This window comes from Phyllobates terribilis, unplaced genomic scaffold (genome assembly GCF_046119375.1).
Source record: "Phyllobates terribilis strain yellow unplaced genomic scaffold, ASM4611937v1 Scaffold_5__5_contigs__length_657084704, whole genome shotgun sequence".
In the NCBI taxonomy this organism is placed as follows: Eukaryota; Metazoa; Chordata; class Amphibia; order Anura; family Dendrobatidae; genus Phyllobates; species Phyllobates terribilis.
In genome coordinates, this window is record NW_027362765.1 from 12,557,399 (window position 1) to 12,581,729 (window position 24,331).

The 24,331-nt window shown below is 46.7% G+C and overlaps 1 protein-coding gene across 3 annotated transcripts in view; it reads right to left on the minus strand.

Annotated features, from left to right (window-relative positions):
• LOC141270510 (uncharacterized) overlaps nt 1-24,331 on the minus strand; it is a 90,334-nt gene that overhangs the window by 32,442 nt on the left and 33,561 nt on the right. The window contains exons 8-9 of one of the 3 annotated variants that reach the window (XM_073680524.1): nt 12,717-12,749; nt 8,268-8,291 (exon numbers count right to left, since the gene is read on the minus strand). The exons of 1 other annotated variant lie outside the window; for it this stretch is intronic. In XM_073680524.1, coding sequence (XP_073536625.1) covers nt 8,268-8,291; nt 12,717-12,749 — 57 coding nt within the window. Of the gene's footprint in view, nt 1-8,267; nt 8,292-12,716; nt 12,750-16,741; nt 16,831-24,331 lie in introns of those variants that run through there. One more of the 3 variants, XM_073680522.1, reaches the window with a different exon arrangement.

Genomic DNA, 24,331 nt, shown 5'->3' on the forward strand with positions numbered 1-24,331 from the left:
CTGAAATGACTGAAATTCCCCACAGGGAGGTCTGGTCTGTATGTGTTCAGGGAGAAGGCTGAGCAGGTAAAGAATGTTGGCTCTGGAAGTAATTAGTGCAGAAAGTGTGAGAAAAGCACTATAACTAAAAGTATTGTGTGAGTGCTTTTGACAATGGACTGAACGGACTTAATGAGACAGAATTAACAGTACCTCCTCATTATAACGGACCAGGACGGTGGACATGTACAGTATGTAGGGTACAGAATATGGGATGGAAAAATAACTGTTCAAATTGCAAGATAACTAAATTTAAATTCAGTTCCCCAATTGCTCCGATTTTTCCAGTGATAACAAAGACTCATGTGGTAGCTGATAGTACACCTCCTCCCCCAGAGCTAATTACATGGGATGGGGAGGGGGAAGAGAGCAGTGAGAGGGGGCGACTGAGAGAGGATACACTCACATACCAATGACTAGTACTCCTCACACGAGGCATGGCCCCCCTCACAAGGTGATAAAACAACGTCCCTGATGAGAAGTCTGTTCCTTTTGCTAGACAAATTCAGCAGATACAGGTTACATACAACTGTACATGGCAGGATTTAGAATCGTTAGTAGATGCAAAAGGAGGAGATGTGACTGCACATATTATAAAGCAAGAGACAGGACCGTCAAAAGACTATCTGATTGACAGACCTGGAACAGAATATTTACAGACATTAGAGTCAGGGGAAGACTATTGTAAGAAGTTGCAGTGTTGGGCATTGACAAAACAGAGAGGACAATCTATATCTTTAAAAGACGTAACTCAAGAAAAAGATGAAGCTGTAGAAAAATATTTTGCCCGTTTACAGATGACTTGGACAGATATGGGATATTTTCCAGGGGACACTCTTAATATACGTATATTGGGAAATGCTTTTGTGGATGGGTTAAAGAAACCAATTAGAGAGGGACTTGTAAAAGCGCGCCCAGAGTGGAGGCAGAAGGACCCAAAGGATTTGCTACAAGTAGCCAAAGGGGTGGAGCAAGAGTTGATCCAAACTTGCAGAACAAAGAGAGTAAGTTTTTTTCCTTTACCATAGAAAAAGGTGGGGGGAGAAGACAGGAATGCAGCAGCCCCCACTCACATAGCAGATAGCTGGGAATGACTTTTTCCCTTCATCCTAATTATTGAAAACCACTAGATAAAAATTATAATGACAGAAATTCAAATTTTAGAGGTTCTATTTCAATGATTAAAATGAACTCCAGGCACATTTTTACATTTTTACTTTTTCCTTAATACATACTGGACAGCCGGGTCTGTATGCAATTAGTGTTTTTCTTTGAGAAATCATCAAAGCATTTCATGGTGATTTACTTAGACAATGCATTATTTCTGTGCCTCTGCATGCAGACTGAGGGTATTTATTTGTTTTTATTTATTTTTCCTTGGTCATAAACTATTTACATGGATAGTGCTATCACAAGGTGCTCAGAATTCACCGATAATGTCTAGTTTTGCAATGTTTTCTCATTTTGAAAATTTGTTGACTCTTCCATGTTTGGAGGTTGTGAGGCTTTAGTTTGGAGTATGTGGACGATTTATTACTTTGTCCTGACCAAGTCTCATGTAATGAGTCATCTATCTCACTTTTGTGTTCACTAGCAGAACATACATGTATGGCCTATAAAAAGAAACCACAGGTTTATCACCAGAAGATAGTCTTCTTAGGACATGGCATGTCACATTACACCAGACATTTCACAGAGTAAAGAAAGGTCACAATACAGTAGGTTGCATTACCCCAAAACACGGGAAAACTACAAAGACCAGTGGCCTACTACTCAGCTAGGCTGGATCCTGTAGCCAGAGGTACACCCTCTTGTGTTATAGCCATTTCTGCAGTTCAAGCCATGATTGAAAAGGCCACAGAAATAGTTCTTGATTACAAGGTCACACTTTACACTCAACATGACAATACATGGTGTCCTCAGTCAGGTACATCCTAGGCACATTTCAATGACCCAGCAACTTTGTCTTTGATGTGCCCTCCTCATTCCCCCAAATGTAGACCTCAAACGACGTACAGTTTTGAATCCAGTTACGCTTCTGCCATTGGATTCAAAAAGGGGGGAAAGATAGGGAAAATTAACTATTTTTACATTCTCTGACAGAGGAAGAAATAGGCAAAATACATACACCCCATGATTGTGTTTCTCTGATGTAGCATGAGACGGCAGGGTTTGAACATGTCTCAGGTGAACCCATTGCTAATGCAGATTTTGAGGGTTTTTTTGTAGATGGATCCAAATGCCAAGATGCTGGTCGGTTCTATACTGGATACACTGTGGTCGCACAACATGAGGTAATAAAAGCTGAACCACTCCCTCCTCACCTATCGGCACAGGGGGCAGAGCTGAGGGCACTCACTGAGGCGTGTAGAGCGGCAGAGGGTAAGACTGCCAATGTGTATGTAGATAGTAGATCTTGCCTAAAGTCACATGAAAAACCTATAAACAACAGAGAGCGTAAGGGCCCTGATGAAGGATCTCCTGTTACCAACTAAGCTTGGCATGGTGAAGATAAAAGCTCACACTCGAGCTGACACCAATGAAGCCAGAGGAAATGCTCATGCGGATGCTGCCGCCAACAAAGCAGCAAAGAGGCCAAGAGTTGAGAGTTTAGCAGTGGTACAGACAGTGACCTCAGTGGCACCTGTCACTCCTAATATTCTTAAATCCTTGCAGAAACAGGCGGTTCAACAGGAAAAGAAGGAGTGGAGACGCAGGGAGCCCAGCTGACTGAGGAAGGTTTGTGGAAAAAGGGCAGTAAGCTCTGCCTGCCTCCAGCTCTTTACTCAGTGACGGCCCAGGTAATCCATGGACTAACACATTTGTCAAAAACAGCTATGTGTGCTTTGGTAGACCAGGTATGGGTGGCGCCAGGGTCCAGTACCCAGGCAGCCAGGCACACACAGTCTTGTATGATGTGTGCACAACAACGTAGGGAAAGCTGTGAAGATCCCGCAGAAATACACCCCTCGTCCGCTCTACCGTCCCAGAGATTGCAGATTGACTATATACAACTACCATGAGTAGGGGTATATGAGTTTGTGCTTGTGTGTGTTGATCTCTTTTCAGGTTGGCTTGAGGCATATTCGGTGCAGAAAGCGACAGTAAAGATTACTGCTCAAAAACTCATGAATGAGGTGGTATGTAGATATGGGGTTCCTGACGTGATTGAAAGTGATAGCGGTACACATTTCACTGGAGAGATCATGAGAGAGATCTTAAAGTCTTTGGGAATTGAGCATGGTTTACACACACCTTATCATCCACATAGTAGTGGGAAGGTAGAAAGACTGAATGGGACATTAAAGTTAAAGATTCAGAAGGCAAAAGAGGAAACCGGCAAACCATGGACCGAATGCTTGCCTCTAGCTCTTTTCTCAAACAGGTGTATTCTTCCATTCCAGACCCTGAATCAGTGTCTGGAACAAATGATCTCAAGCCTGGAGACTGGGTGGTCTTAAAAAGACACATCAGAAAAAGCATTGATCCAAGATTTGATGGGCCATTCCAAGTTCTTCTGACCACAGCAACTTCGGTGAAGCTTGAGGGAAAATCCACTTGGATACACACCAGCCACTGTAAATGAGTCACTCCACCAGCAGAATGATGACCTTTTTACCAGTTCTAATGGGGATAGTGGTGGCATTGTCTCTAGCAAAGACATTAAATGAAGTTCTGAATGATGACTGAGATAATAAATTCATTAGACATCACACAGTGTGTAGCTGAGTATTCTGAGTGTAACGGGTCTGTACCGACATCACACAGTGTGTAGCTGAGTATTCTGAGTGTAACGGGTCTGTACTGACATCACACAGTGTGTAGCGGTCGATGCCACGCTTAATCCTGAGCTTCACTGTGTAAATGTCACCTTGGAAAGACTGATATCAGGTATTATGTCAAATGACACTCAGTATTAGGAAGAGATTATGGACATATTAAGCTTCACCTTGTTGTCTAAATGGATTACTAGTGTCTATTCAATAACACTGTTATGGGAGCACCGTAGAGTTTGTACATTGTATGTAGACATCAGGCCTACAAGTGGTTACCTAATAACTTCACAGGGGTCTGCAAACCGGCCTTCCTGACCCCATTAACCTTTATAGTGCCTCACATCAGAGTAAATGTTAAAGCAATCCCTCTACACACACTGTACAGACGAGCTGCAGACAACAATCCCAGACCCAATGGTAAACCTCATCTTGTAGAAATGGGGGTGGCAAATAAGATTGTGAGCAGCGTATTGATTTACCCGTCCATAACGCAGATGTGGGATAAGCTGGTAGAGGCGACTGATTATCTAGATGACCAGATCTTCCAGGTGCTTGATGTCCTTAATGCATCTAATATAATACAGAAGCAGCTGATTGTAGTCACTGACAACACACCATAGTGCTGGACCACCTGACCGCTATGGTGGGATGCGTCAGATCATCGGTCCCGCATGTTGTCATTACACTGACGTTATGGGAAATCTCCAGGTTAGGACTGATATACAGAAGATAATCGAGGTAAGGGATAAGTGGTTACAGGAGCATGACGCAAACAAGGACTCCTGGTGGGAGAAACATTCTCTTTCCTGAATCCCACTAATTGGTTCAAGGGTCTAGGTGGGGGGCTCTCAGGGATTATACATGTATGCAATTATTATTATTCTGCTTGTTGATATATGTAGCCGTAAAAGCGCTGATGTATGTTACACCTAAGGTTCTCAGGTTTATATGTAAGGAAAAGCGGGTCACAGAACCCCTGATTGTATACTATGGACCCCTGTTGGAATAATACATATTAATCTGTATGTGTATTGCAACAACTACTGTGCTGTTTCATATGTTGTGCATATTGTGAGGTTGTTAACAAAGTTTAAAAAAAAAAACAAACTCCCACAGACAGGATGCCCCCTCCTTCTCTTCCTGTGTTGTTGTTATATATGTATTTGATTTCCTCATGCTGCAGTAACACCAGACTCCATGCTGTGCCTATGCTGGATATGAATAAACCTACATTCTGTGTTCTAAACTCTGGATGTCACACGGATTAATCCTCTGCTAACAGGTTATGGGCCCAGATGTACCAGAGTCCCAGAGTCCCAGATCCCCAGAACACAGAGGAAAGAAAAGAAAGAAAGACAGCAAACTGAGAAGAAGCAAAGATGGCCACCAGCAGCAGCTCCATGAAATTTACAGTGCCAAGTCTCACTAACCAGAATTATCAATCCTGGAAATTCAAAGTGAAAATGCTGCTGATAAGAGAAGGTACGTGGAAATACACACATGAGCCTAAACCTGACCCAGTGCCACAGGAGTGGACAGAGATGGATCAGAAAGCACAAAGTACCATATCACTCAGTATAGATGATGACCAGATTGTGCATGTGTGTAAATGTAATACTGCAAAGGAAATGTGGGAGCAGTTGCAAAAGGTACATGAGAGGATAAATTTAAGCAATAAGCTCTATCTCATGAGAAAGCTGTACCAGTCTAAGCTACAGAAAGGCCAGGATATGCAGGATTACATAAGAAGTGTTCTGGAAGTTGTAGAACGCCTGAGAGGCATTGGGGAAGATCTAAAGGACTTTCATGTGGCCGCATTACTGCTTAGTGGCCTTCCAGAGAGCTATGATACGCTTGTAACCGCACTAGATGCGCGTCCAGATGATGAGCTTACACTGGAGTATGTCAGGGGGAAGCTCATAGATGAATATAAGCGAAAGGCAGAAGGTGTAAACAGTAGGACATGCAACACAGAATCTGCTTTACAGACACAAAACCTAACTGATAACAGGAAGCACATAAAAGAAACACGTGAATGTTTTGTTTGCAAGAAATCAGGACATTTGAAAGCTGACTGCAGAGTCTGGAAAGCTAGAATGAATCAGTTGAAAAAGCAAAGCAGTCATAAAAGGGTTAAAAGTGCTGTATCTGGAGAAAATGATTCTGTGAATACTGAAACTGCATTTACTGTCAGTGCAAATACATCAAAGCATGCATGGTGTATAGACTCTGGAGCAACTAGTCACATGACTAATAACAGAGACTTCTTTTCTAAGCTTGACCAAAGTAAATCAGAGAAAGTGATTATGGCTAATGGTCAGTACATGACTTCAGAAGGCATAGGAGATGGTTATATTGATTGTCAAATCTCACCAACACAAAGCAGGAAGATCCCAGTAAAGGATGTGCTGTATGTGCCTAGTCTTGAAAGTAATCTACTATTTGTGAAGAAACTCACAAAACAAGGAAATGAAGTTACATTTAAGCATGATAGCTGCATCATCTCAAAGGAAGGTCACACACTAGCAGAGGGAAACATCACAGATGAACTTTATCAGCTGAAATGCAAAGAGTGTGTATATACAGCGCAACAAGAAGAGCATAAAAACTGTATTCATGTGTGGCATAGGCATCTGGCACACAGAGACCCAGTAGCAATAAGAAAGTTAGTCCAAAAGCAACTAGCTGAGGATATTACAATTGATCTATGTAACCAGACAATGAAGTGTACTAGCTGCATCAAAGGGAAAATGTCTAGGAAAGCTTTTCCTAAGAGAATTAGTACAACAGCACAGCCACTAGATTTAATACACACAGATGTCTGTGGTCCAATGAGCACTCTGACTCCAGGTTAGAAGAGATATTTTCTCACATTTATTGATGATCATTCAAAATATACAGTTGTCCACCTGCTTCACAGCAAGAAGCAAGTTCCAGAGAAACTTGAAATATACCTAGCTGAAGTATATAATAAATTTGGAAGAATGCCAAAGATTCTACGTGCAGATAATGGGACTGAATATACAAGTAATGAGACACAGAGCATTTTAAAGAAAAATGGAATCCTATTTCAGACCACTGTACCGTACAACCCAGAGCAAAATGGTGTCGCGGAAAGAAGGAACCGAACACTATGTGAAAGTGGAAGAAGCATGTTATTTGATGCAAATCTGCCCACAGCATATTGGGGTGAAGCAATCATGACAGCTTGCTATCTTCAGAACAGACTACAAGGTAAAGCTACAGAGAAAACTCCATTTGAGCAATGGAATAGCAGAAAGCCAAAACTACATCACATAAGAATATTCGGAAGTAAAGCATTTGTACATGTTCCCAAAGAAAAGCAAACTAAGTGGGAATCTCATGCTAAGGAAGGTATCCTGGTAGGCTACAGCGAAACCCAGAAAGGTTATAGGATTCTACACCCAGAAACAAACAAGATCACAATAAGTAGAGATGTAGTGATTGATGAGAACTTTGTATCACCCAAGTTTTGTGACATCACGCCAGTAGTCCAGCTGAAGTCACAATTACAAGACAGCAACAAGGAGGATGTAGAGGTCTGGCTGGATTCTTCAACTAATGAAGGAACAACAGAAAAATCAGGTGAATCTGAAATCAGGAGATCGTCAAGATCAAATAAAGGTATACCAGCTAAACGTCTATCCTACATTGTCAAGACGCTACCTGAGTCAGAGCCGCAGTCATGGGATGAAATGCAAGCACTACCTGTCCATGAAAGAACAAAGTGGATCGATGCCGCTAATGAGGAAATCAAATCGCTTCATCAACTCCAAACTTGGAAACTCACCAAGCTACCACAGGGCAAAAAGGCAATCAAGTGCAAGTGGGTCTTCAAAACCAAATATGACTCTGAAGGTAAAATCCACAGATTCAAAGCAAGGTTGGTCGCAAAAAGGATATTCTCAAAAGTATGGCGAACATTACGATGCTACATTTCCTCCAGTCGCTAAACAGACCACGTTCAGAGCTTTGTTAGCTGTAGCTGCTGTACAAAAGATGTATGTCAGACATTTGGATATAAAAACTGCCTTTTGAAATGGTGACATTGAGGAGGACTTATACATGACTCAACCTGAAGGTTATGTAAAAAGAGGTGAAGAGAATCTTGTTTGCAAACTACAAAAATCTCTCTATGGTCTTAAGTAATCAGCAAGAGCATGGAACACCAAGATGAATAAAGTCTTGTTAGAATAAGGATTTAAAAGAGGTCAAGCAGATCCGTGCATATACACAAAATATACAGATGGAAAGTGGATGTATATTCTCTTATATGTGGACAACGTGATTGTTGTTCATCAAGACGACGCAGAAATTGGAAAAATGACTGAAATTCTGAATCAGCACCTTGAAACAAAAGACCTTGGAAGTGTGACATATTATCTAGGAATCCAAATCCAGAGAGAGGAAGATGGAAGTTTTCTTCTAAACCAAAGTGCAAAAATTAATTTGATTCTGAATCAGTTTAAAATGTCAGAGGCCAAAGGTATATCAACCCCAATGGAACCATCCTACCTGAAGCTGGAAGGAGAAGATGACCTGTTGCCTAACAATGAGAAATATCGTCAGGCAGTGGGGGCACTTCTATACATATCAACTATGACTCGACCGGATATCACAACAACAGTTGGAATCCTTTGCAGATATGTGGAAAAACTGCGCCAAAGAGACTGGAATGCTGTTAAGAGACTTCTCCGATATTTGAAAGAAACGCAAGATGTAAATTTAAAACTATCTGCAGCAGGAGATCTAAAACTTACCGGCTATGTAGATGCGGATTGGGCTGGTGATTCGCGTGATCGTAAATCCACAAGTGGATACTTGTTTAAAGTTGGAGAAAGTTCAATCTCCTGGTCTAGTAGGAAACAAGTGTCTGTTGCCTTGTCATCTACAGAAGCGGAGTATGTGTCCGCAGCCTATGCAAGCCAGGAGGTTGTTTGGCTAAGACAATTGATGGACGATCTTGGCAAACCGACAACTCAGCCGACGGTGATTTATGAGGACAACCAAGGATGCATTAAACTTGCATACAGTGAAAAGATCAGTGCTAGAACCAAGCACATTGACGTCAGACATCATCATCTACGTGATTTGATAGATCGTGGGATAATTCAGTTTGTCTATTGTGAAACTGATAAGATGGTAGCTGACATTATGACAAAGCCATTGCCACGAGCTAGGTTCCAAGAATTGAGAACCACATTGGGACTAAGAGGATAAGTAGTTGTTGAGTGGGGGTGTTGGAATAATACATATTAATCTGTATGAGTATTGCAACAACTACTGTGCTGTTTCATATGTTGTGCATATTGTGAGGTTGTTAACAAAGTTTAAAAAAGAAAAAAAACTCCCACAGACAGGATGCCCCTTCCTTCTCTTCCTGTATTGTTGTTATATATGTATTTGATTTCCTCATGCTGCAGTAACACCAGACTCCATGCTGTGCCTATGCTGGATATAAATAAACCTACATTCTGTGTTCTAAACTCTGGATGTCACGCGAATTAATCCTCTGCTAACTGTTAGAACCTTGCTGTTAGGTTTTTTTTCCTTTGCTGGTCACATGACCTTGTTGGCCTATTTAGTCCTGCTCCGCCCTTCTGGCTTTGCTGGACTTCATTGTATATCTACTTTCTAGCTAGCCTGTGCTCTGTATCTAACTCTGTTAGTTTGCTTGGTCTACGGACCTCTATGTTCTATCTATTTTGTTTGTTCGTCTGTCTGCTACTATTTCTGTTAGGAGGTGTCCCATATTCCTCCCAGTCCTTAGTACTTGTAGGGATTCCCTCCCCACATCTATGGGTCTTCGTACAGACTAGATTAGGACTTTAGCAGGTCTGATCGCAGGATCAGGTTCCCTGTTACATCGTAGGGATTCAGCTGAGTCTCATAGTAGGGACAGATCTCCTCTCTTTCCTTAGCTTTGGTAGCAGAACATAACAGTAAGTCCAGCCAGCAAATTCTCTAAGGAAAGATTTTTCTGTTCCATCATGGTGTCGGTTCAGGATTTGGCTCATCGCCTGCAGGGACTCTCTCTGGAGGTGGCCGAGCTCCGTCAGAACGTGAGTAACTGTCCTGGAGCACATTTCTTGGAGCCTAAGGTATGTTTGCCGGATTTGTTTTTTGGTGAACACCGAGAATTTTTTTCATTTAAAAATGCTTGCTTATTGTATTTTCGTTTGAGACCTAAGTCCTCTGGGGATGAATCCCAGCGCGTAGGGTTCATAATGTCACTTTTGCGCAAAGAGCCTCAGGAGTGGGCCTTTTCTTTGCAACCTAGTGATTCATGCTTCAGATCAGTGGATAGTTTTTTTTCTGCTTTGGGACTGTTATATGATGATCCTGACCGTGTCGCATCAGCTGAGACTGAGTTGAGACGTCTAAAACAAGGATCGGGTAATGTGGAAAAATATTGTACACATTTTCGTCGTTGGTCCACTCAAACAGGGTGGAACGATTCTGCTCTGAAAAGTCTATTTCTTGCTGGGCTCAGTGAAAGGGTTAAAGACCTGCTAATTGCTTATCCTACACCTGAAGATTTGCAACAGGCTATGCAATTAGCTATACGGGTGGATAGAAGACTGCGTGCTAGGGTTAATGAGAGCAAATCCTCTGCTATGTCAGTTTCTGGTTATGATAATGTGTGTACTAACAGTGGTGAACCGATGGAGATTGGATCGGTGGCACCTCGCTCTCAAGAAAAAGACCGTCGTTTTTCACAAGGCTTGTGTTTCTATTGCGGAAAATCTGGTCATTTGATTAAAGGCTGTGAGCTTCGTATGAAGAAAGAAAAAAAAATGGTCAGTCACGCCCGTATTGCCTGTTTAAATTCCAAGGGTATATTTTTAGCTGCTTCCACGATTGCTCAGGAAAAATTAATGGAATTTCGGGTGTTTGTTGATTGCGGGTCTACACTGAATGTAATTGATGGGGGATTCGTGGAAAAACTCAATTTAAAACCTGAACCTTTGTCATCCCCCATTGCTGTGGTTTCTGTGGATGGCTCCCCTTTGAAGAATATTACTCTCAAGGTCAGTGAATTTCCTCTCACTATTAATGGTGTTCACCATGAGAAATTGGATTTGGTAGTGTTGAATAACTTGCCTTCTCCAGTAATATTGGGTTTGCCCTGGTTAAAATTTCACAATCCTGTACTGGATTGGTCTACCAGTGAAATTAAATCCTGGAGCCATAAATGTTATGACAAGTGTTGTAACGGGCGTATTGCAGCTTTGGATAGGGGAGAATTGCCTGTTCCTATTCAGGATTTTTGGAGAGTTTTTTCTGAGAAGGAATCGCAGGTTTTGCCTCCCCATAGAGACTATGATTGTTCTATTGAATTTGTCCCTGGAGCGACTCTTCCTAAGAGTCGTTTATTTAACCTTACTATTCCTGAGAGGAAGGCTTTGGAGGAATACATACAGACAAGCTTGGCCGCCGGTCACATTAGGCCCTCTAAGTCTCCTGTGGCGGTTGGATTTTTTTTTGTAAAAAAAAAGGACGGCGGTTTACGTCCTTGTCTGGATTTTCGTGAGATTAACAAAATTACGGTACGCAATCCTTACCCACTGCCATTGATTCCTGATCTGTTTAACCAGTTATTGGGGGCCAAGTGGTTCTCTAAAATTGACCTTAAGGGGGCATACAATCTGTTGCGCATGAAGGAAGGTGATGAATGGAAGACTGCTTTTAACACTCCTGTGGGTCATTTTGAGAATCTGGTTATGCCTTTTGGTCTTACTAATGCTCCTGCATTTTTTCAGAATCTGATTAATGACATCCTTAGACCTTTGATCGGTAAAAATGTGGTTGTGTATTTGGATGACATTTTGATTTATTCGCCAGATCTGGAGTCTCATTGGCGGAGCGTGCGTGAGGTATTACAGTTATTAATGGACAATTCGCTTTTTGCTAAGCTGGAGAAATGTGAGTTCGCTGTACAGAGAATTAGTTTTTTGGGCTACATTATCTCCAGCAAAGGTTTTGAGATGGATCCGGTTAAGGTTCAGGCTGTGCAGGAATGGCCTAGGCCTATTGGTTTGAAATCGATACAGAGGTTTTTGGGTTTCGCCAATTACTATAGAAAGTTCATAAAAAATTTTTCTAGTATTGTCAAACCTCTGACTGATCTCACCAGGAAAGGTGCTGATGCGGTTCAGTGGTCTTCTGAGGCCATTGAAGCTTTTGTGTATCTCAAGGAGAGGTTCACCTCTGCTCCCATCCTTATGCAGCCTGATGTTACTAGGCCGTTTTTGGTTGAGGTTGATGCTTCCTCTGTGGGGGTTGGCGCAGTATTGTCTCAGGATAACGGGGATGGATTACATCCCTGTGCCTTTTTTTCAAAAAAATTTTCGGAGACTGAATTGAATTACGATATTGGTAATCGGGAATTATTGGCTATTAAACTCGCATTTGAACACTGGCGCCACTTCTTGGAAGGTGCGGAATTTCCCGTTCAGGTTCTTACGGATCATAAAAATCTGATATATCTTGATGCTGCCAAGCGCCTGAATGCCCGTCAGGCTAGGTGGGCACTGTTTTTCTCGCGGTTTAATTTCTCCGTTACTTACATCCCTGGTACTAAGAATGTTAAGGCGGATGCCTTGTCTCGCAGTTTTTCTCCCATAGTCGGTGCTGAGAAAGAGGAAAACATTTTACAAGAAGGTGTTGTGATAGCTGCTTTAGACTCCGTTTTGGAAGATGAGATTCTTAAAGCTCAGGAGAATGCCCCATCTAACACTCCTCATGGGAGGTTGTTTGTGCCTGAGACCTTTAGGAGAGATTTGTTTGTTGAGTGTCACGAATCTCGGTTGGCAGGTCATCCCGGAATCTCTGAGACCAAGAGACTGGTGGGTCGCAGTTTTTGGTGGCCTGGATGGCAGAAGGAAGTCGTTAAGTGGGTGCGCCAATGTACTATATGTGCTAGATCTAAGTCCTCACATACTCCTGCTGCGGGGTTGCTTTGTCCTTTGGAGGTCCCCAGTGCTCCTTGGACACATTTGGCTATGGACTTTATAACTGACCTTCCCCCCTCTGAGGGTTTTACTGTCATCTGGGTGGTCGTGGACCGTTTTAGCAAGATGTGTCACTTGGTTCCCTTCGTCAAACTGCCCTGCGCTAAAACTCTCGCTAAGGCCTTTGTCAAGGAAATTGTCAGACTTCATGGCGTTCCTACTGACATTGTTTCTGATAGGGGTCCTCAGTTCGTGGCTCGTTTTTGGCGTGCCTTTTGTGACAGGTTGGGAATTCATTTGTCGTTTTCGTCCGGATATCATCCTGAATCTAATGGCCAGACAGAAAGGAAAAACCAGGATGTTGAGCAGTTCTTGCGTTGTTTTGTGGCAGACAATCAAGAGGGGTGGTCTGAGTTTCTGCCACTTGCCGAATTTGCTCTGAACAATCATACATCTTCTTCTGCTGGTTGTTCGCCTTTTTTTTGTTGTTCTGGGAGACATCCGTCGTTTGGGTCGTTCTCCAAGTTGGGATCTGCCGTGCCTGAGGAGGAGAATTTTTCCGGTGATTTGGAAAGAGTTTGGACGGATGTGCGTGGTAATCTTCAGGAGGCCAACAGAAAATCTAAAGACTACTTTGATAGGAAACGACAGGAGGTTTTGTTCGCTGTTGGTGACATGGTTTGGTTGTCCTCTAGGAATCTGCGGTTGAGGATTCCTTCTAAGAAATTGGGTCCCAAGTTTGTAGGGCCCTTTAAGGTGCTTCAGGTTGTCAACCAATCTGCTGTTAGGTTGGAGGTTCCTACCTCCTGGAGAATTAATCCGGTCTTTCATGTCTCTCTGTTAAAAAAAGCTGTTGTGTCGGATGGTGACGCCTCTGCCTCTGTTCCTCCGGTGGTGGAGGACGGGGAATATGAAATTTCTCGCATCCTTGACTCTAGACGGTATAGAGGTAGTTTGCAGTATCTTGTGGCCTGGAAAGGTTTCGGACCCGAGGATAACTCTTGGGTGAGGTCAGATGATGTTTCCGCGTCCAGACTTATCAGAGCGTTTCACAGGAGATTTCCTGATAAGCCTGGTCCTAGGGGATCCGGAGGATCCTCTTAGAAGGGGGGGTACTGTTAGAACCTTGCTGTTAGGTTTTTTTTCCTTTGCTGGTCACATGACCTTGTTGGCCTATTTAGTCCTGCTCCGCCCTTCTGGCTTTGCTGGACTTCATTGTATATCTACTTTCTAGCTAGCCTGTGCTCTGTATCTAACTCTGTTAGTTTGCTTGGTCTACGGACCTCTATGTTCTATCTATTTTGTTTGTTCGTCTGTCTGCTACTATTTCTGTTAGGAGGTGTCCCATATTCCTCCCAGTCCTTAGTACTTGTAGGGATTCCCTCCCCACATCTATGGGTCTTCGTACAGACTAGATTAGGACTTTAGCAGGTCTGATCGCAGGATCAGGTTCCCTGTTACATCGTAGGGATTCAGCTGAGTCTCATAGTAGGGACAGATCTCCTCTCTTTCCTTAGCTTTGGTAGCAGAACATAACACTAACAACCCCAAACAAGAAAAGATCCATTGTTGTGATACAATTATACGTGTTTAGGTAGGGAACTGAGGCGAAGCAGGTAGGAAAGTCCCGAGGACGTGACTAGCGCGCTCCTATATACCTACTGAGATGCCATAAATAGTCACAAAAGGGGGGAAATGTGAGAGAAAAGAATCCATATTGTTTGTCTGTGGTATCCATTTTGTCTTTACTCTTATGTAATGGTCATCAGGTAACACTGAGGGGCAGTGAGGTTTCACATTACTGTTCACTCCCCTAAGGCTACTATTGGTTCATAGGTCAGAGGGAACTATTCCTTTGTCTCTGACCCTATTTAAAGTGTCACATGTGTTAATAAAGCAGAAGTCTTTTTCTAGTACACCATTCCTGGCTGTGCTGTACTGATTTCCCGAGCGCTCGTAAAACAAATCTTATTCATTTGGAGTTCGGAAGGCATAGAAGAGAGGGTATTTCGCTCACAGTCTCATCCAACTAAATGTACAACATTCTCCACATCTAAGGAAACCGCAGATTCTTTTATCTAGCCAAGTCCCCTTGGGTGCAGTTTTTTTTGTAGAAACTATACACTAAATGGTCCCTAATTGACCAACCCTTTCTGAAAGTTATTGTAGGAGTAGATCACACAGCACCCTCAGGTCCGCATCAGCCACAAGTACATCCTAGTGTTTTCTGAGGATATTAAAGATACGGTCACTCTGATTGTCATAAGTTTTTCTTACTCGTGTTATCCCATCTTTTTCTTGGTCTCTTGGTTAGGTATGGAGGAGTGTCTGTCTCTCCCATTTTTCTGCAAACGATGATGAGGAATCCAAAATGTACCAGGAGTACCCTTTTTCCCTGAATCTGGTGTTCAGGTCTATTGCCTGTATATTAAAATCTGTGACATTATGGCAGTACCTTATTAACGATAAAAATTGGTCCTTGGGTATTCCTCTTTTTATGGGGATGGGGGTGGTGTTTATCCCACTTCAATAGTTTATTAGTGCTTGAAGGTTTATAGTAGATAAGTGTCCCTAGGGTCCCATCCCGCTCTTTCTTGATTAGTACATCTAGGAAAGGCAACTGGTAATAATTAAATTCAGATGTAAATCTCTGGCCCACTCTATTGATGTTGAGTTCCCTGACAAATTCAAAAGATTGTTCACTCGTCCCTGACCAGATGATAAAAATGTAGTCAATATATTTGTACCATACCCCAATATATGGCTGCCACCACTTATCATCATCCCTGAATATTGTGGTTCCCTCCTACCAGCCCGAGAATAGGTTAGCATATGAGGGGGCACAGAGGCTCCCCATCGCAGTACCTCTGAGCTGGTAGAAGTACTTCCTGTCAAAAAGAAAGAAGTTATGAGTAAGAGTGAATTTTAGAAGATCCTCCATGAAGTCATTATGTCTGCTACACTTTACTGATCTCGATTTCAAGAAATGTCTTACTCCTCTGATACCATCCTCATGCGGTATATTACTGTACAAAGCCTCGATATCTAGTAAGATCTGCTCCCATATATGCCTGTATACATGCTCGAGGATATACATGTAGGGGAGCAGGCAGAGGGAAAACCATTTTACAGAGGGATTATTCCAAAAGCAGGACCTCAGGCGGTACTGGGGGAACATTATACTGTGTGGGGGCATCATACATCCTGCATAAGGGGCATAATGGGGGCATCACACTGTGGGGGGCATCATACATCCTGCATAAGGGGCATAATGGGGGCATTACACTGTGTGGGGAATCATAAATACTGTATAAGGGGCATAATGGGGGCATTACACTGTGTGGGGACATCATACATCCTGCATAAGGGGCATAATGGGGGCATTACACTGTGGGGGCATCATACATCCTGCATAAGGGGCATAATGGGGGCATTACACTGTGGTGGCATAATACATACTGCATAAGTGGCATAATGGGGGCATTACACTGTGTGGGGGCATCATACATCCTGCATAAGGGGCATAATGGGGGCATTACACTGTGTGGGGGCATCATACATACTGCATAAGGGGCATAATGGAGGATTACACTGTGTGGGGTCATCATACATCCTGCATAAGGGGCATAATGAGGGCATTACACTGTGTGGGGGCATCATACATCCTGCATAAGGGGCATAATGGGGGCATTACACTGTGTGGGGGCATCATACATCCTGCATAAGGGGCATAACGGGGGCATTACACTGAGGGGCAGTAAAGGGGTCCTGTACTATGAGAACAATACGTTTCCTCCCCTCCTGTCTCCATAGTTGGGTCGTATGTATCTATTACAGGAAACCGAACAAAAACCTTATGATTCTTATAAAGGGGCAACACAAAACCCCAAAAGAGTCTCCGTGCTGAAGGGGTTAATGCCCCCTGCACCCAGTAATGGGGTCTCCACATACCTCCACCTGCAGAGCCGCCACCACCACATATATGGCTGCTCTGTGCACACAGGAGCTGTGATGAGGTCACAGGAGGGGAGGAGTCAGGGGTCACATGATCAGGGGCCTCAGTGGATGCAGGACTCTGCTGTGCTGGTTGTCATGGTGCTGGATGAGCTGAAGTTTATGTGTGGGGTCAGGAGGGGTTTACAGTGTGGATGTAGCAGAACCGCGTGTGTACGAGGTGTACGGAGCGGAGCCGCGTGTGTACGAGGCGTACGGAGCGGAGCCGCGCGTGTACGAGGCGTACGGAGCAGAGCCGCGTGTGTACAAGGCGTACGGAGCGGAGCCGCGCGTGTACGAGGTGTACGGAGCGGAGCCGCGCGTGTACGAGGCGTACTTAGCAGAGCCGTGCTTGTACGAGGCGTACGGAGCAGAGCCGCGCGTGTACGAGGCGTACGGAGCAGAGCCGCGCGTGTACGAGGCGTACGGAGCAGAGCCGCGCGTGTACGAAGCGTACGGAGCAGAGCCGCGCGTGTACGAGGCGTACGGAGCAGAGCCGCGCGTGTACGAGGCGTACGGAGCAGAGCCGCGCGTGTACGAGGCGTACGGAGCAGAGCCGCGCGTGTACGAGGCGTACGGAGCAGAGCCGCGCGTGTACGAGGCGTACGGAGCAGAGCCGCGCGTGTACGAGGCGTACGGAGCAGAGCCGCGCGTGTACGAGGCGTACAGAGCAGAGCCGCGCGTGTACGAGGCGTACGGAGCAGAGCCGCGCGTGTACGAGGCGTACGGAGCAGAGCCGCGCGTGTACGAGGCGTACGGAGCAGAGCCGCGCGTGTACGAGGCGTACGGAGCAGAGCCGCGCGTGTACGAGGCGTACGGAGCAGAGCCGCGCGTGTACGAGGCGTACGGAGCAGAGCCGCGCGTGTACGAGGTGTACGGAGCGGAGCCGCGCGTGTACGAGGTGTACGGAGCGGAGCCGCGCGTGTACGAGGCGTACTTAGCAGAGCCGTGCTTGTACGAGGCGTACGGAGCGGAGCCGCGCGTGTACGAGGCGTACGGAGTGGAGCCGCGCGTGTACGGAGCGGAACCGCGGGTGTACGAGGTGTACGGAGCAGCACGTGTATGAGGTGTACGGGGTGGAGCCGTGTGTACGAGGTGTACGGAGCGGAGCCGCGCGTGTGTGAGATGTACGGAGCGGAGCCGCGCGTGTACGAGGCGTACGTAGCGGAGCCGCGCGTGTACGAGGCGTACGGAGCAGAGCCGCGCGTGTACGAGGCGTACGGAGCGGAGCCGCGCGTGTACGAGGCGTACGGAGCGGAGCCGCGTGTGTACAAGGCGTACGGAGCGGAGCCGCGCGTGTACGAGGTGTACGGAGCGGAGCCGCGCGTGTACGAGGCGTACTTAGCAGAGCCGTGCTTGTACGAGGCGTACGGAGCAGAGCCGCGCGTGTACGAGGCGTACGGAGCGGAGCCGCGCGTGTACAAGGCGTATGGAGCAGAGCCGCGCGTGTACGAGGCGTACGGAGCAGAGCCGCGCGTGTACGAGGCGTACGGAGCAGAGCCGCGTGTGTACAAGGCGTACGGAGCGGAGCCGCGCGTGTACGAGGTGTACGGAGTGGAGCCGCGCGTGTACGAGGCGTACTTAGCAGAGCCGTGCTTGTACGAGGCGTACGGAGTGGAGCCGCGCGTGTACGGAGCGGAACCGCGGGTGTACGAGGTGTACGGAGCAGCACGTGTATGAGGTGTACGGGGTGGAGCCGTGTGTACGAGGTGTACGGAGCGGAGCCGCGCGTGTGTGAGATGTACGGAGCGGAGCCGCGCGTGTACGTGGCGTACGTAGCGGAGCCGCGCGTGTACGAGGCGTACGGAGCAGAGCCGCGTGTGTACGAGGCGTACGGAGAAGAGCCGCGTGTGTACGAGGCGTACGGAGCGGAGCCGCGTGTGTACGAGGTGTACGGAGCGGAGCTGTGTGTACAAGGAGTACGGAGCAGAGGCGCGCGTGTGCGAGGAGTACGGAGCAGCGCGTGTACGAGGCGTACGGAGCGGAGCCGTGCGTGTACGAGGTGTTCGGAGCGGAGCTGTGTGTACAAGGAGTACGGAGCAGAGCCGCGCGTGTGCGAGGAGTACGGAGCAGAGCCGCGCGTGTACGAGGTGTATGGAGTGGAGCCGCGCGTGTACGGAGCGGAACCGGAGGTGTACGGAGCAGCGCGTGTATAAGGTGTACGGGGTGGAGCCGTGTGTGCGAGATGTACGGAGCGGAGCCGCGCGTGTGCGAGATGTACGGAGCGGAGCCGCGCGTGTACGAGGCGTACGGAGCGGAGCCGCGCGTGTACGAGGCGTACGGAGCGGAGCCGCGCGTGTACGAGGCGTACGGAGCGGAGCCGCGCGTGTACGAGGCGTACGGAGCGGAGCCGCGCGTGTACGAGGCGTACGGAGCGGAGCCGCGCGTGTACGAGGCGTACGGAGCGGAGCCGCGCGTGTACGAGGCGTGCGGAGCCGCGCGTGTACGAGGCGTACGGAGCGGAGCTGCGTGTGTACGAGGCGTACGGAGCGGAGCCGCGTGTGTACGAGGTGTACGGAGCGGAGCTGTGTGTACAAGGAGTACGGAGCAGAGGCGCGCGTGTGCGAGGAGTACGGAGCAGCGCGTGTACGAGGCGTACGGAGCGGAGCCGTGCGTGTACGAGGTGTTCGGAGCGGAGCTGTGTGTACAAGGAGTACGGAGCAGAGCCGCGCGTGTGCGAGGAGTACGGAGCAGAGCCGCGCGTGTACGAGGTGTATGGAGTGGAGCCGCGCGTGTACGGAGCGGAACCGGAGGTGTACGGAGCAGCGCGTGTATAAGGTGTACGGGGTGGAGCCGTGTGTGCGAGATGTACGGAGCGGAGCCGCGCGTGTGCGAGATGTACGGAGCGGAGCCGCGCGTGTACGAGGCGTACGGAGCGGAGCCGCGCGTGTACGAGGCGTACGGAGCGGAGCCGCGCGTGTACGAGGCGTACGGAGCGGAGCCGCGCGTGTACGAGGCGTACGGAGCGGAGCCGCGCGTGTACGAGGCGTACGGAGCGGAGCCGCGCGTGTACGAGGCGTGCGGAGCCGCGCGTGTACGAGGCGTACGGAGCGGAGCTGCGCGTGTACGAGGCGTACGGAGCGGAGCCGCGTGTGTACGAGGCGTACGGAGCGGAGCCGCGCGTGTACGAGGCGTGTGGAGCCGCGCGTGTACGAGGCGTGCGGAGCGGAGCCGCGCGTGTACGAGGTGTACGGAGCGGAGCCGCGCGTGTACGAGGTGTATGGAGAGGAGCCGCACGTGTACTGAGCGGAACCGCGCGTGTACGAGGTGTACGGAGCAGCGCGTGTATGAGGTGTACGGGGTGGAGCCGTGTGTACGAGGTGTACGGAGCGGAGCCGCGTGTGTACGAGGTGTACAGAGCGGAGCCGCGTGTGTATGAGATCTACGGAGCGGAGCCACGTGTGTACGAAGTGTACGGAGCAGAGCCACATGTGTACGAGGTGTACGGAGCAGAGACGTGCGGAGCAAAGCCACACGTGTACGAATTGTAGGGAGCAGAGCCGCTTGTTTACGAGGTGTACGGATCGGAGCCGCGTGTGTTTGTCAGTCCTCAATTGTGAGGGCCAATAGCAAAGCCCTCGAGGTGTGAAGAACATACGACCCCCTAAAGTGACCCCATCTTGGACACTGTACCGACGAGGGAAGTCATCTGAGGGTGTAATGGGCGTTCTTATCCCACAGGTGTCTCACTGATTTCTTTACCACTCGTTTGTGTGTAAATAACATTACATTTGCTCAGAGCCGCAGCGAGGGGTTCAGCCAGGGGCGGACACACCACCGATGCACCCGGGCCCAGAGGTGAAGGGGGGCCCATGCAGGAAGGGCAGTAGACCACGCAGCTGCTATGGGGCCCTTTGACTGAGGGCTGATGCTGCTTAACCCCGTCCACTCCCACCCGTAATGATTTTTGATACCCTGGGCAGAGTGCGGGCATTGAAAAAGAGGACATGTCATGCGGGAGAGAGGCCACTGGCCAATGAACACTTCCCCATCAGACTGATAAGAGCGCTCATTGGCTGCTGTGTCTGTCCTCCTGCAGGGACTTACAGGGGGTCTTCTGCCTCCTTTTGTTCCTTTCCCAGCAGCATTTCCTCAAAGAGTAGAGGGTGGGGGAGGAGAGTCCACAGCATCGGACAGCACACCGGGGCAGGAAGCTGAAATCAGTCCTGTCTGCTGTGTCCCCTCCACAGTGCGTTCTGCAGCCCTCTCCAGAAGACCCCAATATCATAAAAGATTAGTATATGAGTGTATGTATATGTGGACAGAGCTGCCACCAGGAATTTCAGGCCCCATACTGGCAAAATTTTTTCGGGCACCCTGGAGACCCCGCCCAGGCTCCACCTCCACTCCTCAAACCTTCCACAGTCACACCGCCCACTCTTGGAAAAACTCCACTTCTGCACCACATCCTTATCAATCACACATTAAGGGTATGTGCGGCGTCAGCTGCGGGATAGCCGTGCGGCTTCTGCCCTCATTTTATGCAATTGAGTGGTGCGATTTTTTTTTTGTACATGTGGAGTTTCCTCATAGATGTTAGTCTGTGGAGAAAGTCCACATGTGGACCCGCAAGAGAAATTGACATGCTGCGGGTCTGAAAGACGCGACGCATGCCAGTTTCTGTGGGTGATCCATAGGTGCACAGAGTCGCATAGTGGACATGGGATTTCTAGAAATCCTATCCACTATGCTGTAACACCTGGCCGCTGCAGGTTTGATGCTGCGTAAGCTGCAGTGTCAAACCCACGCGGCTCCTGACCATGTGCACATACTCTAACAGTTCCCATAGAACACTATATCACATACTGTGCCTTGTGAAAGTATTTGGCCCCCTTGAACTTTTCTACCTTTTGCCACATTTCTGGCTTCAAACAAAGATATAAAATTCAATTTTTTTCGGAAGAATCAACAACAAGTGGGACACAATCATGAAGTGGAACGAAATTTATTGGATATTTTAAACTTTTTAAAAAAATTAAAAACTGAAAAGTGGGGCGAGCGATATTATTCGGCCCCTTTACTTTCAGTGCAGCAAACTCACTCCAGAAGTTCAGTGAGGATCTCTGAATGATCCAATGCTGTCCTAAATGACTGGTAATAAAGAGAATCCACCTGTGTGTAATCAAGTCTCCGTATAAATGCACCTGCTCTGTGATAGTCTCAGGGTTCTGTTTCAAGTGCAGAGAGCATCATGAAGACCAAGGAACACACCAGGCAGGTCCGAGATACTGTTGTGGCGAAGTTTAAAGCCGCATTTGGATACAAAAAGATTTCCCAAGTTTTAAACATCTCAAGGAGCACTGTGCAAGCTATCATATTGAAATGGAAGGAGTATCAGACCACTGCAAATCTACCAAGACTGTCCCTCTAAACTTTCATCTCAAACAAGGAGAAGACTGATCAGAGATGCAGCCAAAATGCCCATGATCACTCTGGATGAACTGCAGAAATCTACAGCTGAGGTGGGAGAGTCTGTCCATAGGACAACAATCAGTCGTACACTGCACAAATCTGGCCTTTATGGAAGAGTGGCAAGAAGAAAGCCATTTCTCAAAGATATCCATAAAAAGTCTGGTTTGAAGTTTGCTACAAGCCACCTGGGAGTAAGGTGCTCTGGTCAGATGAAACCAAAATTGAACTTTTTGGCCACAATGCAAAATGATATGTTTGGCGTAAAAGCAACACAGCTCATCACCCTCAAAACACCATTCCCACTGTCAAACGTGGTGGCAGGATCATGGTTTGGGCCTGTTTTTCTTCAGCAGGGACAGGGAAAATGGTTAAAATTGATGGGAAGATGGACGGAGCCAAATACAGGACCATTCTGGAAGAAAACCTGTTGGAGTCTGCAAAAGACCTTAGACTGGGATGGAGATTTCTCTTCCAACAAGACAATAATCCCAAACATAAAGCAAAATCTACAATGGAATGGTTAAAAAATAAACGTATCCAGGTGTTAGAATGGCCAAGTCAAAGTCCAGACCTGAATCCAATTGAGAATCTGTGGAAAGAGCTGAAAACTTCTGTTCACAAACGCTCTCCATCCAACCTCAGAGCTCGAGCTGATTTGCAAGGAAGAATGGGCAAGAATTTCAGCCTCTCGATGTGCAAAACTGATAGAGACATACCCCAAGCGACTTGCAGCTGTAATCGCAGCAAAAGGTGGCGCTACAAAGTATTAACTCAAGGGGGCCGAATAATATTGCACGGGCCCTACTCTACTCTAACCTATTAAACATTTCTTAAAATATCCAGTACTCTATTTAGGTATATTTTTCTTTAAGGGAATGTGTCACATTTTTTCAAATAATATCACATACAAGGGGACAAAAACCATCACACCGTGGCCGGACCACATATTACCACCACATAGTGACCGAACATCACATACAAGGAACAAATACCACCACACCATGACCAGACCACATATTACTACATACAAGTAATACTATATACAAGGAACATAGAATTAAACCTCATACTCTTGTTCATGCATATTTGTATCCCACCCTGTATATAAACTGTTTATTGCAGGAAATTTGTGTGAAAACCACTGATGTTAGGAAATACACCCACATCTGATCTGGTGCAAAGCATAATATCCTGGCAAAGGATCATAGAGCCGCAGAAATACCAAGCATTATCAATCATATCAACGGGAGGCAAATAGATGCATCATTGTAAAACAGACGAAAACAAGTATGTACAAAACACTGGTGAGATTACTGTAGAACATTGCAATGGTAAATCAGATTAGATGGAGCGTACAAATCGATGCTATCCAGGAGTTGGATGTATAACAGATCAATTGCAATGGGATATGTCTCCATAGAGTCTGATGCAAAACTTGATCGTGAGGCTATAGGTATAGCAAGCATTTCTATCTGTATCAATGAAAAACAGATTGTCATGGAAATATTGAAAATCTTTTCTTCTCCCCTGTCATAGATATTAAGAAGTCTCTCTCCCAGACTCCTCTTCCCTCCTCCCCTATAGTAATTGTCCACGGGAGAAGAGCTGACACTTTGGCCAGTTGCCTCTATGCAAATCAACACACACATGAGAAGGGCCTTGTAAGCAAATGCTAGCCCAAAAGGTGCTACCAAACGCAATTAACACAGGCTTGTGATAGATTTACAGCTAACTGAGAAGGTTGTATTCCCAGTGCTTCAAAGGGAATGTAACAAAGGCCTGCAGACGGCCCAAAGCCAACATGGAATAACTAAAGTTCCATATGTCCGATAATAATGGGGCCTATATTTTGGATGGCAGGGTCAGCTAAGGAATAATATGGATATTTTCCCGTCTCTGTAAGCCTCTCTGGGGAGCTGTGCCGCAAAAGTAACAAAATAGCAGACGGCAGCTATACCGTGTGTGGTCTCTGGAGAAAGGTAAAATCATAACTGAACATATGGAGTCACTTTTGGGCCTCTACGATCAACCCACGATAAGTTATTGCAAAAAACAGATATCTAATAAAAATATAAAGGCTGGAGACTTGCCCCCGTGATGTCATCACAGGGGGTATGTGGGCAGGTCTCCCCTTAG